The sequence below is a fragment of the Drosophila nasuta genome, chromosome 2R (assembly GCF_023558535.2).
Source record: "Drosophila nasuta strain 15112-1781.00 chromosome 2R, ASM2355853v1, whole genome shotgun sequence".
Classification (NCBI taxonomy): domain Eukaryota; kingdom Metazoa; phylum Arthropoda; class Insecta; order Diptera; family Drosophilidae; genus Drosophila; species Drosophila nasuta.
In genome coordinates, this window is record NC_083456.1 from 16,394,774 (window position 1) to 16,416,447 (window position 21,674).

At 40.9% G+C, this 21,674-nt stretch overlaps 4 protein-coding genes across 6 annotated transcripts; 3 read left to right on the forward strand and 1 right to left on the reverse strand.

Moving 5' to 3' along the window:
• Positions 1-103: 103 nt before the first annotated feature.
• Positions 104-7,737, forward strand: LOC132783860 (endoribonuclease Dcr-1). The gene is made up of 6 exons (XM_060789151.1): positions 104-1,042; positions 1,101-2,647; positions 2,909-3,205; positions 3,268-4,855; positions 4,919-7,071; positions 7,131-7,737. The coding sequence occupies exons 1-6, from the start codon at positions 235-237 to the stop codon at positions 7,539-7,541; spliced, it is 6,804 nt and encodes a 2,267-aa protein (XP_060645134.1). The 5' UTR covers positions 104-234; the 3' UTR covers positions 7,542-7,737.
• Positions 7,738-9,123: 1,386 nt separating this feature from the next.
• LOC132783861 (transmembrane protein 47) lies at positions 9,124-14,553 on the reverse strand. Of its 3 annotated transcripts, none has more exons than XM_060789154.1 (7): positions 14,405-14,548; positions 11,766-12,051; positions 11,592-11,667; positions 11,334-11,520; positions 11,121-11,270; positions 10,567-10,629; positions 9,124-10,501 (listed from the first exon to the last, which is right to left on the reverse strand). In XM_060789154.1, exons 3-7 carry the CDS (start codon positions 11,640-11,642, stop codon positions 10,341-10,343), a joined length of 612 nt encoding a protein of 203 aa, XP_060645137.1. In that variant the 5' UTR covers positions 11,643-11,667; positions 11,766-12,051; positions 14,405-14,548; the 3' UTR covers positions 9,124-10,340. The 3 variants fall into 3 exon arrangements, with proteins under 3 accessions (XP_060645137.1, XP_060645136.1, XP_060645135.1); XM_060789153.1 differs by having other exon boundaries at positions 11,592-11,683; XM_060789152.1 differs by lacking the exon at positions 11,766-12,051 and having other exon boundaries at positions 13,944-14,553.
• A 506-nt stretch (positions 14,554-15,059) lies between these two features.
• Positions 15,060-16,857, forward strand: LOC132786298 (meiosis-specific nuclear structural protein 1). Its single transcript, XM_060792794.1, has 2 exons — positions 15,060-16,014; positions 16,071-16,857. Exons 1-2 carry the CDS (start codon positions 15,145-15,147, stop codon positions 16,593-16,595), a joined length of 1,395 nt encoding a protein of 464 aa, XP_060648777.1. The 5' UTR covers positions 15,060-15,144; the 3' UTR covers positions 16,596-16,857.
• Positions 16,858-17,220: 363 nt separating this feature from the next.
• On the forward strand, positions 17,221-20,702 carry LOC132785243 (autophagy-related protein 13 homolog). The gene has a single exon (XM_060791236.1). It carries the CDS (start codon positions 17,625-17,627, stop codon positions 19,275-19,277), a length of 1,653 nt encoding a protein of 550 aa, XP_060647219.1. The 5' UTR covers positions 17,221-17,624; the 3' UTR covers positions 19,278-20,702.
• Positions 20,703-21,674: the final 972 nt, after the last annotated feature.

Genomic DNA, 21,674 nt, shown 5'->3' on the forward strand with positions numbered 1-21,674 from the left:
CTGCACTTTGATCGATACATCAGCTGACAATCGGAAGCGATAGGCACGCACGAAGCACGATGCAACCAAATACATTGTCATTAATCGATGTATCTATCGATGATATAAAAAAAATACCCGAGCCGGCGTTTCTCACATCGTGGATTGTTGCCCACCTTATCCACATTGTGTGTAGTAACTCCGTAATAGTAAATAGCCTCACAGCCTGTTGCACACACAGACACCAATGTCAGCATGGCTTTCCATTGGTGCGACAACAACCTCCACACCACGGTGTTTACGCCGCGTGACTTCCAAGTGGAACTCTTGGCCTCCGCCTTCGAGCGCAACACCATCATCTGCCTAGGCCATCGCAGCTCCAAGGAATTTATAGCCCTAAAGCTGCTTCAGGAGATGTCCAAACGTGGTCGGCACACGGGCAAAGTAAGCGTTTACTTGAGTTGCCAGCTAAATACGGAGGATACATCAATGTACACAATGCTCACCCATCTCACCGATCTCAAAGTGTGGCAGCAGCGCGAGGAGCAGCTGCCACCTGATGATGAACATTGCTGGACGCAATACAATGTCATCATACTTCAGCCCAACACGTTACTTAGTTTGTTTAAATCGGAAGCGCTTCTGCTGAGCCAAGTGCAACTCATTGTGCTCGAGGATTGTCATGATAGTGCAGTCTATCGCACCATTTTACCCATCTTCGAGCAATATATGCTGCCCGTGCAACCAGATGAGCGACCTCGCATCTTGGGCTTGGCCGGACCATTGCATAGCGCTGGCTGTGAGCTGGAAGAACTGAATGCCATGCTAGATACATTGGAGCAGCGCATGATGTGTCGCATAGAGACAGCAAGCGATATTGTCACGGTGTTGCGTTATTGTGCCAAACCGTTGGAGTATATTGTGCAGTGTGCTCCCTTTGAAATGGACCAGTTGTCCAGTGTGATAGCCGACATTCTGAATACGCATAAATTGTTCCTTAATGATCATCGCTACGATCCCTTCGAGATCTATGGCACCGATCAGTTCATGGAGGATTTGAAGGGTTGGTCTTTTCCGTCGTAAATGTTGTACAATATTTTAATTATGGCTTTTATTTTTAGATATTCCCGATCCCAAGCTAGATCCGCTCAATGTACTCGATTCTCTGCTCGCTGTGCTGCATGAGATGGGTCCGTGGGGCACACAGCGTGCCGCCCATCATTTCTATCAGCGCATCGAGAAGCTCAAGGTGAAGACACCACACGAACGGCATTATTTACTCTTCTGTCTGGTGAACACGGCCTTGGTCCAAGTCCATGCACTCTGTGATCAAACATTCCAGAAGCAGCTGGCCGAAGAGCCACGCTCAACCATCGAGCGCTACTCCAGCCCGAAGGTGCGTCGGCTGCTCAAAGTTCTGCGTTGCTTTAAGCCAAGCGAGACGCATCATCAGACGGATGGAATGCGAAAGATGCGCCATCAGGTGGAGCAGGCGGATTTCAACAAATTGACGCATGCACTCAAAACTAAATGCCAACTATTGGAACAGCAGGTAGAGCAGCCAAATCCAGAGACACGTACGCTTGTTAACAATCTGGAGCAGCTGTTGCAACCGGTAGAGAGCAAAGAAGAAAAGGAGACGACTGCTAAGACTAATGTAGAAGAGCCTGCGCCTTTGCCACAACCCTCGACGACGAGCACAAGCAAGTCCAAAACCGGCACACAGACGCACACGAGAAGACGTGTCCACTCAAGGCGACACAATCGCTATCAGCATGATTCCAGCGAAATGCTGTGTGCAATCATCTATTGCAATCAGAATCATACGGCACGTGTGCTCTTTGAACTGCTGACGGAGATGAGCCGGCGTGATCCAGATCTCAAGTTTTTACGCTGTCAGTATACCACGGATCGTGTGGCTGATCCCACCACCGAGCCCAAGGAGGCGGAGCAGGAGCATCGACGCCAGGAGGAGGTGTTGAAGCGCTTTCGTATGCACGATTGCAATTTGCTCATTGGCACTTCGGTGTTGGAGGAAGGCATCGATGTACCCAAATGCAATCTGGTTATACGCTGGGATCCGCCCATCACCTATCGCAGCTATGTGCAATGCAAGGGTCGAGCACGCGCAGCTCCCGCCTATCATGTGATGCTTGTGGCACCTAGCTATGATGAGACGCCACCAACAACAGCTGACGCTGCAGTGCAGTTGAACGAGCAAAGTCATCGGTTCATTTGCGCCACATCGTCGGATGAGGCACAGCAGGAGTTGGACAGCGATTCTGACGACTCGGCGCTTCCGAATTCTCTAGCTTCGGATCCCTATACCTTTGGCACTGCGCGTGGCACTGTGAAAATACTCAATCCCGAGGTGTTTAGCAATCAGCCACCCACGGCATGTGACATCAAGTTGCAGGAGATTCAGGACGAAGTGCCAGTAAATAGTTTATTAGATGGCGGCAACTCAAGCGATGAAGCCATCAGTCTGACGAACACCACGCCGAGTGACACAAGTGCCGAGCGACGTCCCAAGCAACGCTTCGAATGTGAATTGAGTGCAATGCCAGAGCCGGAGATGACGACGTCGTCTGGCGACACCAATGAAAGTCTGGCCAACACGACGCAAGCACTGGTTCATCAAATGGCGCAATATCGCGAGATTGAGCAGGTAATACGGAGATTTAATGTAGATAACACTTGTTGTAGAAGAACAGGTTAGAAGAAGCATCTGTGACACCATTAAGTACATATAGTATATTCGTGATCAGACGATAGAGGCCTCGAATAATGTTCAAATGTGATTGGGAGTTGTGTCGTTGATGAGCACTGGTTGTTGTGTGGGCTAATACACTCAGCAATTTCTTTATTATTTTAAATATACTTTATTATATACTATATTATCCTATCTTATCCTATAATTCGCTTACAGATGCTTCTCTCAAAATGCGCCAACACGGAACCCGCAGAGTCCGAGCAGCAGCAGGCAGAGCGCTACACAGGCTGCTTGGCGGCCTATCGACCCAAGCCACAGCTGTCGACGGGCGCCTCGGTGGATCTCAGCACAGCTATAGCCCTGGTCAACAAGTATTGCGCCCGCTTGCCCAGCGACACATTTACTAAGCTGACTGCACTGTGGCGCTGTGCACGCTCCGAACGTCAAGGTGTCACACTCTATCAGTACACCTTGCGACTGCCCATTAACTCGCCATTGAAGCATGATATTATTGTAAGTCCAAGCAGCCTCAAACAATTTTATTAACTTTACTAAAGTGCTGTATTTTTTACCAGGGTTTACCAATGCCCACACAGACCTTGGCACGTCGCCTGGCCGCGTTGCAGGCCTGCGTGGAACTACATAGAATAGGCGAATTGGATGATCAGCTGCAGCCCATTGGCAAAGAGGGATTTCGCGCCTTGGAATCGGACTGGGAATGCTTCGATCTTGAGCCCGAGGATGAGCAGATTGTGCTGCAAAACGATGAGCCACGTCCGGGCACGACGAAACGACGTCAATACTATTACAAGCGCATTGCTTCCGAGTTTTGCGATTGCCGACCAGAGGCTGGTGTGCCCTGCTATTTGTATTTTATCCAACTGACGCTGCAGTGTCCCATACCCGAGGAGCAAAACACACGAGGTCGCAAAATCTATCCACCCGAGGAGGCCCAGCAGGGCTTTGGCATACTCACGCAGAAACGTATTCCAAAGCTGAGTGCATTCTCCATATTTACGCGCTCTGGCGAGGTGAAAGTGTCACTAGAGTTGGCACGCGAGCGAGTTGTGCTAACGCAAGAGCAGATCGAGTGCATCAACGTCTTCCTGAACTATACGTTCACCAATGTGCTACGACTGCAAAAGTTTCTCATGCTTTTCGATCCCGATTCCACTGAGAATTGTGTTTTCATTGTGCCCACCGTAAGGACGACAGAAGATGATCGTCTGATTGACTGGAAATTTCTCGAACTAATACAAGCCACAGGTAACATGATGCCACAACCCGTGGCCGAGGGCGAGCGGCAAGCACAACCGTTTGAGGCACAGCGTTTTCAGGACGCCGTCGTTATGCCCTGGTATCGCAATCAGGATCAACCACAGTATTTCTATGTAGCCGAGATCTGTCCACATTTGTCGCCACTCAGCTGCTTCCCAGGCGACAATTATCGCACCTTCAAACATTACTATCTGGTCAAATATGGTCTGACCATACAAAACACCGCCCAACCGCTGCTAGATGTGGATCACACAAGTGCTCGCTTGAATTTCCTAACGCCACGCTATGTGAATCGCAAGGGTGTCGCCTTGCCCACGAGCTCTGAGGAAACGAAGCGTGCCAAGCGTGAAAATCTCGAGCAGAAGCAAATTCTGGTGCCCGAGTTGTGCACCGTGCATCCGTTTCCTGCTTCTTTGTGGCGCACAGCGGTATGCTTGCCATGCATTCTCTATCGGATTAATGGTCTGCTGTTGGCTGATGATATACGCAAGAAAGTTTCCGCTGATCTGGGTTTGGGACGCCAAAAGATCGACGACGAGTCATTCGAGTGGCCCATGCTGGACTTTGGCTGGAGTTTGTCGGAAGTGCTGAAGAAATCACGGGAATCCAAGCAGAAAACAAACAAGGAGGTCACCAACAAAGACGAGGAACAGCAGGTTGAAAAAGAAGCTGAACCAGCAGAGGAACCCCCATTGGAAAAGGCTGCCAAGACTGCCACTGAATTGGTCATTGAAGGCGAAGAGCAGTTGGGCAATGCTGATGACTTCATTGAAATTGGTACCTGGTCAAATGACATGGCCGATGACATTGCAAGCTTCTCGGAGGGCGATGAAGATGAGGAAGATGAGGACTATTTGCCCAAGCTGCCGGCCAATGTAAAGTTCTGTAAGTGCAAGACATGTTGTTAAACTTTTACGAATATTAAGCATATTGGATTTATTTTTACAGGCGATCAGCAAACTCGCTATGGTTCGCCCACCTTCTGGGATGTGAGCAACAGCAGTGGCTTCAAGAAGTCGGCGAGCAATTCCAACCAGCAGCAGCCACGCAAGCCACGTGGAGCAGCTGCTGGAGCTGGCGGCTCTAAAAGCGAAGCAAAGCCAAAGTATAGTTACTACGACTCGGATAACTCGCTAAGCTCTAGCTATGATGACGATGATCATGTGGGACCAGTTCGCCATTACTCCTCGGACGATGATGATGAAGCCGACGACATTGGTCACATTGAATTCACCTCGAAGAACGAAGCGGAAGCCATCGAAACGGCACAAGAGCTGGAGAAGCGGCAAAAGCAACTGTCCATCATACAGGCCACAAATGCGAACGAGCGACAATACCAGGAGACCAAGAATCTGCTCATTGGCTACAACTTTGAGCAGGCGGCGCAGAAGAGTACAGCTAACTATGATCAGTCGATTGTACGCTTCAAGTCGGAGATTGAGAGCAGTGGCATGTTGGTGCCGCACGATCAAGACTTGGCGCTGCAGCGCAAAGAAGGCGTCTCATCGCTGGCCGAACAGGAAGCAGCTTGTCTGCAAATGGAGCTGCTCAAGGAACTTTTGCCATACGTAACAGAGTCGCAAGTGCTAACAAGACTTGATGCCAAGGGACAATTGCAGCTCTGCGATCTCATTGAGTTCAATATGGAGTGGCTGCATCAGCATCAGCAGACGGAAAATGAAAGCTATGATGTGTTGGGCTGTGGCGATAGCTTTGACAACTACAACGATCACGATCGACTCGACTTGAGCAAAAAGCAACTTAAGCTGCGGTTTAAGCTGGAAGTGGAAATCAATGCAGAGTCGGGCAGCAAGAATACCGAGACAGCATTAAGCAGTTGGCCTGGGGCCAGCTTTAGCTTCGATCATCAGCCAGAGCTGGAGGGACATCCAGGACCCAGTCCCAGCATCATACTGCAGGCACTTACCATGTCCAATGCCAACGATGGCATCAATCTAGAGCGACTGGAGACGATTGGCGATTCGTTTTTGAAGTATGCCATTACCACGTATTTGTACATCACCTATGAGAATGTCCATGAGGGCAAACTGAGTCATCTGCGCTCCAAGCAGGTGGCTAATCTTAATCTGTATCGGCTGGGCCGACGCAAGCGATTGGGCGAATATATGATAGCAACCAAATTTGAACCGCATGACAATTGGTTGCCACCGTGTTACTATGTGCCCAAAGAGCTGGAGAAGGCGCTGATTGAGGCCAAAATACCGACGCATCACTGGAAGCTGGCCGATCTGCTTGACATTAAAAACCTGAGCAGCTCCCAAATCTGTGAGTTGGTGCGGGAAAAAGCGGAGGCTTTGGGATTAGCTGCTAGCTTGGAGCAAGCTCCCACAGCTGGTCCACAGCAGCAGGCAACAAATGCTGCTGGTCTGGATGACTCTAATGAAACCAGCGATTTCAGTTGCTTTATACCCTATAATCTGGTTTCACAGCACAGCATACCGGACAAATCAATTGCGGACTGTGTAGAGGCTTTGATAGGCGCCTATTTGATCGAGTGTGGACCTCGGGGAGCATTGCTCTTCATGGCCTGGCTGGGAGTGCGTGTGCTGCCCTATCAACTGAAGCAAGCCACGGAAGAAGAGCCAAGTAAACCGGGCACTACAAAGCCAAATGCCCAGAATATGGTCACCGTCTATGGGGATTGGCCAAAGCCGCGCAGTCCGCTGCTGCACTTTGCACCCAATGCCAACGCAGAGCTGGAGCACTTGCTCAGCGGCTTCGAAGAATTCGAGGCAAGCTTGGGCTACAGATTCCGGGACCGTTCCTATTTGCTGCAGGCTATGACGCATGCAAGTTATACGCCAAATCGACTGACTGATTGCTATCAGCGTCTGGAATTTCTGGGCGATGCTGTGCTCGATTATCTGATAACACGGCATTTATACGAGGATCCCAGACAACATTCACCGGGTGCATTGACTGATCTGCGCTCGGCTCTAGTGAACAACACTATCTTTGCCTCGTTGGCTGTCCGACACGGTTTCCATAAGTATTTCCGGCATTTGTCGCCGGGTCTAAACGATGTCATCGATCGCTTTGTGCGCATTCAACAGGAGAATGGACACAGCATCAGTGAGGAGGTAAGTTGTGATAAATTAATGATTCACAACAAATAATTAATATTCTAAATTAATTTTAGTACTATCTGCTGTCGGAGGAGGAATGCGACGATGCAGAAGATGTGGAGGTGCCCAAGGCATTGGGCGATGTATTCGAATCAATTGCAGGTGCAATATTTTTAGACTCCAGCATGTCACTGGATGTGGTGTGGCAGGTCTACAGCAACATGATGAAGCCGGAGATTGAACAATTTAGCAATTCTGTGCCAAAGTCACCCATACGCGAGCTGCTCGAGCTGGAGCCCGAGACGGCCAAATTTGGCAAGCCCGAGAAACTGGCGGACGGACGACGAGTTCGCGTCACCGTCGATGTCTTCTGCAAGGGCACGTTCCGTGGCATTGGGCGCAACTATCGCATTGCCAAATGCACGGCGGCCAAGTGCGCGTTGCGACAATTGAAGAAGCAGGGCTTGATAGCCAAAAAAGACTAATTATGTAATGATGCAGCTAACTCAGTAGTGAAATATTTACTTACAATTCATATACGATTGTACATATGTACGGGAAACAAGCTCCAATAATATTAAATTTTTTATACAATATATGTAACAAACGATTGCTATGTAGTGTCCATATCAACATCTAATTGTTTTTTAAATTCAAATATACCAATCTTCCCAAAATATGCCGCATTATTTTGCTCCTTGGTTTCCAGATAAATAAAATGCCATTTGAATAACCTTTGTGGATGTCATATACATTAGTGGGTTATGTATTTGGTTGGTACATATCGTGAATAAATTTTGATTATGGAATGACAAACTAAATCTATTTATTTTATGTGTGTGTGTGTGTGTGTGTGTGTTTGTTTATGAGTACTTAGATTCTTAGTAATTGTTAATATGGGCCTAACAATGCTCAATTGTTTTTTTTTCTTTACTTAGATTGAATTCGATGAACTTTGGAACGGAAATGGATTGGCCGAAATATTTACATTATTTATAACCGAGTGGAATTATGTGGTAATGGGGTGGGGCGGTGGAGGCGGATCTTTAGACAATCGTTGTTTTGTCAAATATATAGAGTCATACTTAAAAACTGTAATATGGAGAATTACATAATTCATAAAATAGGTAAATTTATATGTAGTATGTGGCTAATATACGATCACTAGCAATAAATTTGATAAGTTCTCTTTGTTTCATAAAAATTGTGATGCATTTTTTCATTATTAATTTAGTTCTTTTTTCAAAATGTTCAAATAAGATGGGGAGTTTTGTGTGTTACATTTTGTTAATTGCTAATTTTGCATTCGTTTTACAATTAAAAAAAATTGTAACGCTTCGTAAAAGTTCACATTTGAGTATACTATAATTATATAATTGTTTCGTTAATTATGTTATGTTGAATTTGTTTTTGTTTTGTGTTTTTAATAATAGTTGCATACTTTAACCTTACTTAAGTATAGTTTAGTTAATTAAAATTGTTTGGTATAATTGTTAATTTCATACTCGTTATTAATTGTTCTTGTTCTCGTTTTTCTTTTGTTTTTTTTTTCTTATTCTTTTTTCTCTCTCTCACTTTCTCTCTGTTTCTTCTTCGTTTCGTTTTTTGTTTTACTCATTTCCTTTTTCACCGCACGTTCCTGCCTACGATTTGTTCAATGACTTCTTTATATATGAATGTTAATGCAAGTGTATTTATTTTTGTTGTAATTGTTCTTGTAATTTACGTCGCGTTTTTTATTTTTGAAATTTTGTTTACTGTTGGCATTGATTCTTGATCTAAAAAACTCTGTCTGCAATTGTTGGTAATTTGTATGTCAATTGTCGTATTTGAAAGAAGGAAAACCGAATGAAACTAAAGAACGATTGAAATTTGAGCAATTGGAAAATATTTTTGGGCACTTTCAAAATATATTCAACATACCAAAAGCCTTAGAAACAAAGTCTTTAATAACTCAGCATTGAACTCAACTCATTACGTATACGTAATCTTAAAACTAATAATATGCGATGTTTAATGTATATGTTTTATGTATGTATTTTTTAAAAATAAAATAATTGCATAAAATTTGTTAACAAAAGGTGTCAAAAACGTGTTTATTATTCGTAAATTGGTTGTGTGATATGTTTAAAAGTGTTGCAATTGTACAATAATAAATTAGAATGTAATAATAAATTAAATTGTTGTTAAAAAACAAGATGTCAAATTGAGTACATTTAAAAAAAATATTGCATATAGGAGAGGTCAACTTAAACATTAAGACATGTGAACTGAGGAGTGGCATTTCGGGACGGTTTAAGTATTTTACAAAAGGTGTGTAGGTAAATTATATATATCATATCATTTCGTATAAATATATTTTCGAGTATATTGGGGTTTTATATAGCGATCACTGACACACAACATAATACACATAATAATAAGCTAACGTTGCAAATCGGAAACATAGAAGAAATCGTTTTGTTTGAAAGCGTAATCGTTATGTTTTGTGGGAGCTGATTCATTTTTGTTCGAAGTTGGTAACTTTTGATCAAATCGTCAAAATAATGTTTTCGCTTTTTTTTGGGGGCGAGTTGAATGTTTGATTATAGATAGGTTACATGTATATAATGTATATGTATGTTTATATTTTCCGGGTAATGACTATGCGACTTTATGCATTCTATATTTGTTTTTTGTTTTCCTTTCTAGGTATTTCTGTAGTTGGATAGTTTTCATGATGGTCGTTTATATAAGTTTACGTAAAGTACAATTTATGCCAAAGACAGTTGACTAAGGATTGGCTACAATTTCCTTAAACGATTTACGATTATGCTTTTGCCATATATTATATATGTATGTACGTATATATGTTATATAGGTAGGTTAGGTATATGTTGGACACGATTTCAAGATTATATTCGATTATATGTGAAATGCGGCGCAAGTATGTGTGTATGTGTGTGAATGTGTTTATGGTAGATAGATAGATTACCTTTCGAAACAATATGAGGAGAAAACTAATTGGGAGGAAAAACTAACGTCACATAAACTAATTATTACCCAGTACAGTGGGAAAAGGGGAGTCGTCACAATTTTCTGTTTTTCGTTTTTTGGCTTCAAATATCTAGTCGAATTTATAAGAAATTCGATATTGAAAATTATTCTGTTGTTGTTGTTGAGTCGGATTCTAATCGAAATTTATATACGTCTGTGAGTGTCTGTGTGTGTGTGTGAGTGTATATGTATTGGTTGCTAGATGCTTATGTCTAAAGAACGACGTCAGGCAGGTCGTGCGGCCTTGCCTAGGCGCGCATTTGGTTTTCATGTACAATTTTCCTCTCCTTATAGTAGATCTCCTCGGATTCCTTGTCGCAGAGCAGCAAAACCACCGCACCAAACAGGAATATAGCTGCGCCCCAGCCGACGCCATAGGCCCAGCCAAACTCCCATACTCGTCGATTCGCTTTATGCATGAAAGAAAATGCAATTGATGAGTTTAATTCAATTACGTTGTTATTAAATGCTTACCCATTGTGAGTTCGCCTGCAAAGCAGACTGGATAGACAATCAAAGCGGACAAAACAGCCAGCACTACAAAAAAGAGACAGATTTATTAATAATCTTATTATTATTATTATGAATTTAAAGTATAGAAATGAAAATAATTGGCCACACATCTTTTATACAACAAGTGATGCAATTGTGTGAAATATACGTGATAAATAAACTAAATTGTTCTGAGTAATTAGACATTCTTTTGTTACGCTGATAAATAATGTACCATATAACTTTGAATCTCGAAAAAAATATACAATATTCCAAACTACGATTAAGTAGAAAAATTTTGAGCAAATAAACAAGATTTTGGGGTAAACGTAGAATTATTTGAGATAAATATTTTGAAATATATTTTCTGAGTTGATAAATTGTAAAAAATAAAACTGTTCGGCCTTTAACTTAACACTTAAATCTGATGCCTCAAAATGTGGCATACATACAATGGATTTATGTTAAAGGACTTCAAGCAAACAACTGGATTTTTTTGCAATTATTGACGTAGTTAAAGTATAATTTATACTTACATGAGACGAGCATGACGAGTACAGCTATTCGATAGAATTTATATTTGAGATTATGATTCTGTGTCTTGAGGCCCAATCCCGTCAGCACTGTGGCAATCACGTCCGTTATCAATGTGATAATGCAAAGCGCTGCGGTGGCCTTGATGTAGGCTATAAACCAAAAGATGGAATAATTAAAAACGTAAGAATTAGTTACAAACGTTTTAAGCTTACCAATATCGCGGGTCCAATAGCAGCCAGGAGGATCCTGTATATTGAATGGCAGCGGCGCCATCGAGTCCTCTTCGATGCAGTGCACAAAGAGACCTTGACGCCAGCCGGCGGCCATTAGCCAGTCTGTGGATGCCAGGGCCATGATCATAAGGACCACTACGATGACGCCACAGATAAATGCAATCACCTAAGATTGGAAGGAATTTGAATTATTTTAATATTACTAGAATAGCAAAAAAATCTTCAACTTTTACGCACCTTGAGCGGCCTTGTGATTGTTATGGTTTCAATTGTCGTTGTCGGCGCCATTCTGTCCGCTCCAGGACGTAGTACACTTAATAGAAAAATGCCTAGATTAGTGCATGAATATGTCAGGTTTATGAGCATTAACAGAAAATGGAATATCAAATGAAACAGGTGCTTGGCACTTACCTTATAAACTAATCAGGCAAAACGTCTGCCTGCGCAAAATACTTAATTGGAATGCGTTGCAAATGCGTTTTGGTTAGTATATGGAGTATGTGGAGTATATATAATAGTTATATATATATTTTTTTTTTGGGAGTAACGATAACTCTGGCTTGGAATATAACGAATCAAATAATTTAATTGCAAAATTTGCACTTAATTATTATTTTTTTTTAGCGTTCAGCGGCTGCGATTTATGATTTCAAATGCGTTTTCAAATTCAATATGCTGGCGGCAGCCTTTTCAACATCTGTTGTTTGTTTTTTTGGATTTAATTCGTATAGCATGGAGGAGAGAGATAAAATTGGTATCATTCGATTAGTGAAGGCAGCTTTGTGTCTAGGTGTAAACCATAATAAAATACAATAAAAAATAAATACAATCAGCTGAGAAAACAAAATAAATATAGCAGCAACATGCAAAGCGACATTCCCAGGCAATCAAGAGTGTTCTATAAAATGATATTATAATATAAAATGAGGGGAACCACAGGAAACAACTGTCCACATTGACGATCAACGTTTAAATCGTCTATGATAACAGGGAAAATTCAGTTACGCTTCAATAACTATTGATTCGGTTCATTTGCGACTAGACAACAAAATTCTGATTACTTTCGTAATGATTACAGCCACAAGAAACATTTCTGCTGTCCCAATTTTGTTTTATAAAAATCTTTGCAGCAATCTTGTGCAAAAGCAACTAATATATATAATATAATATATTCAAAAAAAAAAGATACGATAATTTACAAGATTTACAAAAATGTATCATATATAAATACAAATCTTATGTTCCAAGCACATCAGTGAAAATACATCAATCGTAAAAATAATTTAATGACTTTTTTAAATTGGCCTTCCTTTTAATAGCTCTAATAGATTCATCTCATTACATTTTGTAAATTTTTTTTTAAATTATATAATTTACTAGGTATACAAAAATTTACTGAACCATAAAAATATACAAGAGGATAACCATTCATTAACAGAAAGTATTGTAAAAGTCAGTAATAAATTGATTGAACTTTCTATCAGTATAATTTAAATAAATCAATAACATTTCAATTTAATACCCATTAAATTAGGCCGATGTTGTAATCTTTTAGAATAATCTACAAATAAAAGAAATGAATTTACCTAACTTTCTGTGTGTATATTTTTAAAAGCTTTATAAACTATTTATATTTGTAGTTATTTCATCCAATGTTATTAAATTTATTGCTAAGCTTCAAATAATAAATAAATAAATGATTTATTGAAATTTCAGTCTGGTGTAATTCAAATAGCTTTCAATATCTACACAAATATGCAGTTCAATAAGTTTTCACATGAGAGATTAAATTTGCAAATATGTTTACAGCACAAATGTTTACTTCGACTGATAAACACTGATCAAATATTAATATTTGCAATGGTTGGGTGACAACTGAGTAAATTTGTCACGAGTGAAAAGGTAACTGAATAATATGCAACGGGAAACCATTAAAGCCAAATGAGGAAAAGTCAATGAATGATAAGAGGTGGGAGGTGAAGCAACCATAAAACTGCAACAACTGCAAGTCAATGCACAACATACCAAGCACACATCATTAATTATGCATAGGGGAAATGTCAAGAAGGTTGAACTATGCATATAAGTATAAGTTAAGTATATACATATATGCAGATGATGTCCAAAACAGACATTAAAGGAGGCGAGAAAGGAGGTGAGAGGAGAGCGAGTTTAATACTAGACAAAGGCAACGAAAATTTGGCTAATTTCTGGGTTTCTATCGAGACGGGGGCCAGACAGAAGAAGTCTGGCACTATTTATAGCTGAACAATCGAAAAGATTTGCATACTATAGTATGTGTTATACCATCTGTGTGTGTGTGTCGGTCTGTTTGTATGTGTGTGTGTGTTCTGAGCATGTGCGATGGGCATGGCAACAGGATCAGCATTTAAAATGGGTAGCGAAAATGCAAAAAACAAAATAGAACAAAACGAAACACAAACACAAAATAGAAATTGGGGCACGAAATCGACAATAACAACAACTGCAAGTAGAAATGGAACCAAAACAAAATTGCAGACAAAATACGAATTGTCCTCATTGTTGTTGTTGTTATTGACATCGTTGCTGTTGTTGTTGGCTAAATACCTTTCCTTGTAATAATCCAAAGTTACCGATTCGGAATCAAACTCTGAATAATCAGGCAGTGATTCGGCATCAAAGGAGCTCATTCCACTCAACGTATAATTTGGTATTACGTTCATTTTGTTAGTGTTATAGATGCCAATGCTGCCTTGTTGATGTTGTTGTTGCTGCGTAGGCTGCATAGACTGTTGTTGTTTTTTATACATTTCCGTCATCTTTTTCGCTGTTATTTTTTCTCAATAATAATATTATCCACACGCACACCACATACGCACATACACTCTGCTCTGTTTTGGGGAAACCTTAATTTGTGACACAGTTTTAGATATGGGAAAAATAATGCACTGCTATTTTCTCTATTCTGTTTTCCCAGCTTTTCACTTTCGTCGTCTCTGGTTGTGATGAAAATGGCGCTGCCGTTGTTGTCTTTTTAGTTGTGTCTATGTTTGCAATCTCTCACTTACGCTTATTGCTGTAGGAAGCGCTTCGCTTGCGTTTTTCACATTTTTACTTTAACAATTACGCGATTATTTTTTACATTGAAAATAAACAAAAATAATAAAAATAATTATATTTGCAGAGGGGTTGTCAACAATATTTAGAGGTGGCGAAACATCGACGACACTATCGACACTATCTATATATCGATGTTATTGTCAATTGGTATATTGCGGTATATTTTGCGAAACGCATTTATAGAGGCTTCTCATTTTAAATAGCCAAAAAATATGTAAATGTAGCATTTATTCGCTCAGTAAATGAGCGACCCCATTAATTCTTAATTCGATCTCAAGTAAAATTAACATAGACAAGACACAAGTTTATATCGATGAAGTACTCTTAGTACTTGGTTTCTACCAACAATAAGTGGCAGCTCCATCGAAGGCAGAAAAACGTTACTATTGAAGAGTATCGATGCTTTTCAGTCTTTATTTAAAATTTAGGCGGATTTTTGTGACATAAATGCAATAAATATTTAAGACTTCTGCACTAAAGGAATAAATAACAATTTAATAAAATATTCCAGATGCAAGGTGTCATTTTTAAGTAAAGCATAAATGTCCTTTTCAGCCGCTTGATCCTTTATTTGATATTCGATTCTCTTCCATTTATCGATATCAATCAGTTGTTGCTATTGTTTTCATTTTGACTTTATATTTTTTGGTTTTTAATTTGTTTTTCTTTTGATACGCATTTTGTTACCATGGAAACGACCGTAAAAGCTTTATCGAACGTTAGGGACCAAGCTCCAGCAATTGTTATCACGGGTCGTCCCAAGCTCTCAGTGTCCGTTGACGCGGATCTTGTTTACAAAAACGAAAAATTCTTTGGCACTCTGATGAACGAAACCCGGCTGCTGGACTCGGTGCTATCCAAAGAGAATCCACAACGGCAACAAGCTGCCCAATTCGAAACCGCCATGTCCGACGAGCTGAAGAAGCTGAAGCAACAGCAATTTGTGGATCGAACGCGACGTCAACAACTGCGCAACGACTGCGAAGAGCTACGAATTTTAGCTGAGCAACTGCGACTGGCGGCCATCACAAAGGAGCTAGATGAGCACATAGTTGAGCGCCACAGAAATCGTCAGCTGGCGAAGGACGCCAAGGTAAAGGGCAATGAGCGTGCCGAGGCTCAAAGGCTGCAAAAGTTGGCCCAAGAACAGGAGCGGGAGCTGCTTAAGAAGCAGGAGCAAATCCGTTTTCGCGAGAGTCTCTCATCCCAGATTGAACAAACGCAGCTACGACGCAAGCATCAATGCGTCAAGACCGCAGCAGAACGCGAGGAGAGCATTGTTATCCAGCGACGCATCGAGGAGGAAGACAAAGCGGAGCAGCTGCAGATGCTGAGGATAAAGCAAAAGAATCTGCAGTGCCATCTGGAGCATATGAAGCAGAAGCACGAGTACAAGGAGCGCGAGAAAGCGCTGAGTGCAGAGATGGCGGCCAAGCTGGAGCAGGAGCAAGCGCAACGAGCGCAACAGAAGGACGAAATCGAGGCGGCGAGACGAGCAGCGCAATTGAAGCAGGAGCAGATTAGCCTGAAGATTGGGAAACAAGTGCAAGAGATTGAGGTGAGCATAGAGCGAAGCTTTAATTAATTCACTTAATATAAGATGTACATTTTTAGAACGTGAAGCGTCAGCGCGACAATCTACTGCTCGATCTGCTGCAGGCGGAGTACAAAGCCAAGGATGATGAACGCCATCGGCAGCAGTTGGAGCAGGAGCAATTAGAACGTTTGCGCGCACGCCAGGAGCTTGAACGTTATCGCGCTTGCATGCGCGAACGCAGCTTGGAGGATGCACGCCTCCGGCAGCAACAGATTGTGGAGCGTACCCAGGAGACTGTGGAGAGTCAAGAGATTGAGGAGATTGCCAAGGAACGCACGCGTCGCAGGGAACATGGTGCTTTGCTGCTCTCCATGATTGAGGAAAATAATCGCAAGCGTGCCGAGGCGGCGGCAGAGAATGTCCAGTTCTTCGATATGAAAGCCAAATCGGAAGCGGAGCTCCAACATCGCATTGAAGAGGAGCGTCTTAAGATGCTCAGTTCTGTGCCCGCTGAAGTGCTTCAATATCTACCAAAACATGCGCTTTCCCAAGCCGACCGCAAGCGTTTCAACATTCGCTCGAAAACGGAAATCTTACAGTGAAGGTTACAAGAGAGAGCATTTCGATTTTCAAAAAGCATCACCCAAAACCGCCCACAGTGCGTACGTGACGTGAATCATACGTTGGCTGTCGTTGCCAGATCTATGCTTCACAATGCGTACGTGACGTGTCTCATACGTTGGCCTAAAGTTGCCGGATCCACTCAACAAGTGCTCAAGGGCAGTACGCCAATCTCTTTTCACTAGCAAATGAATAAATATTATTTCACTTACATAGCCCCGTAAATTCATAATTTAAAAATAAAAACTAATTATATTCATAACTATTGTGTGCGTATTTTAAATAAGGATGGCCGTTGATGCGAAAATTGCTTACTATTATTTCACATGAAATAACGGTTAAGTTCAACAATAAAATATTTTAATTTTAAAGACATAATAAAAAAGTAGAGGCGCACTGTTTTGTGTGTTCATATAAATAAGAATAATTTACTTATGTACATTAATTATTGTATTTTAAAAATATGCAATTTTAAACTGTTTGACTTTATTACAATAAAAAATTATTCTTAAAAAATAGTGACAGCTCTTCAATATTCTGCGAGCGGTTGGTAACCCTTGCGACCAGCCCACACAACGGACGTATAGTATGGCAACACCAGCACATCGCAGTCGCTTTAGTTTAATGGCGGACGACGGAACGTAAAGAAAGAAAGAAAAAGTGGGAGTGATCTTTGTTTTGCTATTTACATCTAAAATAACTCAAACAGCAAGTAAAAGCAAATAAGTAACGACAAACCAAAACAGGCAAACAACAAATTGCAGTGTGCACGTGTGTGATTATTATTAAAAATGCCTGTGTCAACAATATTTACAGTGCAAAAAAGACAAAAATAAAAAGTGGTGCGCAAACAAAAAAAAAAAAACAAGAAAAAGAAAAATTCCAGAGAATACGACGAACAACAAAACGTAACGTAGTAAACGCGGAAGCAGCGTGTAAAATAGAGAAAGAAAAAAAAAAAAAAAAAACAAAAACGAACTTTGTACGCAGCAGACAAATAAGAAAAAAAAATGTCGACACAACGGTTAAATGCAGCCGAAAAGGATTTGGAGAAATTCATCAAATTCCTGGCACTGAAGTCCACACAGGTTGTGGTGCAGTCACGCCTCGGCGAAAAGATACAAACCCAATGCAATCCGTTGGCTGGCAACGATTGGTTCAACATTGTGGTGCAGGATCATCCCGACGTCCTCGATGAAACGAAGCGTGCGTTATCCTTGAAACCCGGCGACAGCATCATGCAACGTCTGCCGCTCTGCATTGAGATCTCGCTGAAGACCAGTGAAGGTGATCAAATGATACTTGAGGTGTGGTCCTTGGATTTGCTACCCTTAGACAACAATAAAGCAGGAGGCACAGAAGACACGGGCAACAAAGGAGAGAATGAGAATCAAGTGCTGAAGGCTTCCCATGCCATCTACAATCGCATGGGCATCATGCTTAAGTCGCTGATATCTCTCACACGCACTACGCCCGCTTACAAATTGTCGCGTCGCCAATGTCCCGACTCCTATGGCATCTTCTATCGCATCTACGTCGATAGACCACAAGTGCACACACTCGGAGAGGGTCACAAGCACGTGAAGATTGGGCAGCTCAATACGATTGTGGGCTCACTGATTATGTCGGTGGCGTATCGCACCAAGTTGACCATTTCCCCTACCGCCGGACATCATCAGACAACGACAATAACAACGGGAACAACGACAACAGCACAGCAGGGAACCATAATGCTCAAATCGGATCATTTTCGTCCTGCCAGCGATGCTAATTCGCCCACTTCGCAGCTATCCTCGTTTAAACCACCTACACTGGGCGGAATTGGTGGTGCAAATGGCTTCGAGAAGGTGGACAAGAGACACATTGACATTGAGAAGCCTTTGCGGCCGGGCGCTTTTACGGATCTGGGCAAGTTGCGACAGTTTACGGAGCATGATTTTGTGCTGCCCGAGACGCCGCCCTTCGAGTGGTTGTTGCGTTGCAATCGCCAAGATTCCATTGAATCCCTGCATCGCAAATGCGAATCACCAGTCAGCAATAATAACATAAATATCAACAATAATAATGGCAGCAATGGCAATTTAAATCATAACAATAACATCTTGAATATCAACAACAACTCAGCGGCCTTCAAGAGCTTTGAGAAGGTTCAAGTTGCCACATCGCCCATCAAGAGTCTTTTAATACCTGCCTCTCGTCACAACTCAGCGCCCACGTTGCAACCACAGCAGCAACAGCAGCAATCTCAGCCAGCGCAACAACAGCAGCCTACTACGTCTTCGGATGACGATAGTTTGCTGAAGGAGCTGCATTTTCCCTTTGCATCGCCTACATCGCATGTGAATGATCTGGCTAAATTCTACAGGGAATGCTATCATGCACCTCCATTGCGTGGTCTTGGGGAGTTGCAGGCACCGAGCACAGTGGCGACTAGTTGTGGCGCCACAGCAGCGGCAACAGCTGCAGCCACAGCATCCGCTACAGCTGCAGCGGCGGCGGCAGCAGCAGCTGCAATCGATGGCAGCATGGATGATTTGTCGCGACAGCTGGAACAGTTTGAGACATCGCTGGAGGATTACGATAAGCTTGTCTCGCAATTTGGGTTAAGCGGTTCCTCGTCAACTGGCAGCCGCAGCAGCGGCGGACTTCAGATGAGCAATTGAGAGAGTTGCTCAAGTAGATGTCGAGATTTAAGGTTACACATCCGATATTAATTCAAGCATAATGTGCTTAGTTGCCTCAGCAAAATATTAGGCAGGTATCCCAAAAACTATTATTAATGCAATAGAATATGTTTAGCGGCCACAACATTATTTGGTAGTGAATAATTAGACAGTTAACTCAGAAAAGCAATTGCTATTATAGTAGAATGTGCTTAGCTTCATATCAAAAGGTTACTCAGTCATCTTAAAAATGCATAAAACTTATCAGTAGAATTTTGTTCAATTTACAGTTTCTTGAATAGCTTGGATTTTTATAACATAACATATAAATACTACATTTGTTTGTTTAGTTCTCTTTAAATATACATAAATAATGAGGTAGTTAAGTATGCTCAACTGTTTTATCTTCAACTTTGACAGTTATCCTCAAAATGCAATTAACTTAAACGAACTCAACTAATTGAGCTTTTTCACTCATAAAATGATAAGAACTGAGGCAGTTAAGCGCATTATACTGTAGTATGATCACGATCATTGCTCCACACACAATTTTTGTATATTTATCAAGCAGGGAGCTATACAAACACATGCATACATTCATAAACTCACACAAACATAAACACTTACTCATACAACAATACGTTATTAGATTTGGGGCGTTACTTGGTTGTTTTGTATTTCTCTTTGTTCATGTGCCTTTATATACAAGTATATCAATAATATATAGTATATATATAATCTATATGTCTTAAGTTCTACTGCAGCTTAAAAGTTTCATTTACAATTTTGTCATTTAGTTTGGCTTTCAGATTAGTTGTAAGTTCGACAGCAAACAACAGTTGCCTTTCCTTTGTGTATGTTAATTTAGCAGCTTAAACATAAGTACTTTTTTAAAAATGAGAAACCAAACTATTAGCATAGATAATTAAAAATATGTATGTGTCAAACGAAAGACTTAATAAGCTTAGTTAACTAATCGTATAGGACTGCATACTTGTTTAATCATGATGTATAAATTCATTTTCATTTATTATATCGCTGCAATTGTTACATATTTGCAATTATTAAAATTCATTCGGTATCACTTGATCGAAAAAGTGTCCAAGATGCTTTTTGATAAATTTAGAGTTTAATCATTAAATTTAAAGTACTTGCAAATTTGTAACGAATCGCAATATATATTAAAATGTAAATATATCGAAAAAAATGAAAAAACAGGGAGGAAATCTGTTGCAAAATTTTGTAAAATATTATTATTAAAATATATTGTATTTGTATACTCTTTAAATTGTATTGATGCGCTTTGTTATTTATTGGTTCCGCGAATTGCGAAATTTTTGCATATATACAAATATATTTATTACAAATAATATAATATTGGTAAACTAAGCAAAATGCATAAAGGAAATGTAAAATTAAACGAAATTGTTAATCAGACATCATCACACAATGTTTATTTATTTGGTGGATTTGTGCGTCAGAATCATGTCTGATCACGAGACCTCAACACAAAATGTGAATTATCTATAGCAGGCGATCAAAATGATATAACAATCGACTTTGTAGTGATTTTTATTTTTTTTTATAATAATATTTCTTATCAAACTTGCCCTACAATTCACCTTGAAGCTTGAGGCTGTCAGATTCGTACATTTTTGCATATATTCATATGTAAATAACGCATATAAAGCTAATATTTATGTAAACAACGTTTGCTCTGCAGTGATGATTATCAGTTTGATATTGCTCTATCTCTTTCTCACTCGCTCCCAAAAGCTTAACTGCTTGGCGCTTGTTTTGGTTGGTTTTTGTTGCTTTTTGTCATTGCCTTCTATTCCAATTGTTTTGTTGTTGTGTAATGTACAATGTATTTGATGTGGTTTCAGCTGCACAAGAACAACAACAACAATAAACAAAAGAGAGCAAATAGTTCCACACTATCACTACCCCCAATGGATTGCAGTATTTCTCGCTCTCTCTACTCTTCTCGTCAGCATATCAGTCTCTTTTAGTTTTTTTTTGGTTGCAATTGCAAAAAACCTTTTGTCCCCACGGCGAATTAACGTCACTATGGCAACGACATCGCTAAGGTTAAATAGTTTTATTTTTAACAATATATGTGCATACTTGTGAATACATATGTACAAAACAGATGTGCTTATAACTGTTTTTGTTGTTGCTGTTGTTTAGCTACTATCTGCTCTTTTGCTGAGTTGTTGTTTTTCGAGTGCTAATGAATCTGACTAACACATTGCACAGATACACATACACAAACAAGTACATGGGTGGGCAGACAAATTCGGCAGATGCATTCTGGCAGGTCGTGGAACTTTTAGAGTGACCGTCGCCCTCCCAACAGGTCGTTGGTAACACTGCACCTGTCACATTCTGTGCTTT

Bases quoted from the DNA above. Each gene is read 5' to 3' on its own strand.
- LOC132783860 (XM_060789151.1), top strand. From the start codon at position 235: ATGGCTTTCCATTGGTGCGACAACAACCTCCACACCACGGTGTTTACG. The intron at 4,856-4,918 runs GTAAGTGCAAGA...TTATTTTTACAG, and splicing joins GCCGGCCAATGTAAAGTTCT to GCGATCAGCAAACTCGCTAT. The intron at 7,072-7,130 runs GTAAGTTGTGAT...AATTAATTTTAG, and splicing joins GACACAGCATCAGTGAGGAG to TACTATCTGCTGTCGGAGGA.
- LOC132783861 (XM_060789152.1), bottom strand. From the start codon at position 14,155: ATGACGGAAATGTATAAAAAACAACAACAGTCTATGCAGCCTACGCAG. The intron at 11,271-11,333 runs GTAAGCTTAAAA...TTTGGTTTATAG, and splicing joins CTATTGGACCCGCGATATTG to CCTACATCAAGGCCACCGCA. The intron at 10,630-11,120 runs GTAAGTATAAAT...TCTTTTTTGTAG, and splicing joins ACTCGTCATGCTCGTCTCAT to TGCTGGCTGTTTTGTCCGCT.
- LOC132786298 (XM_060792794.1), top strand. From the start codon at position 15,145: ATGGAAACGACCGTAAAAGCTTTATCGAACGTTAGGGACCAAGCTCCA. The intron at 16,015-16,070 runs GTGAGCATAGAG...GTACATTTTTAG, and splicing joins AACAAGTGCAAGAGATTGAG to AACGTGAAGCGTCAGCGCGA.
- LOC132785243 (XM_060791236.1), top strand. From the start codon at position 17,625: ATGTCGACACAACGGTTAAATGCAGCCGAAAAGGATTTGGAGAAATTC.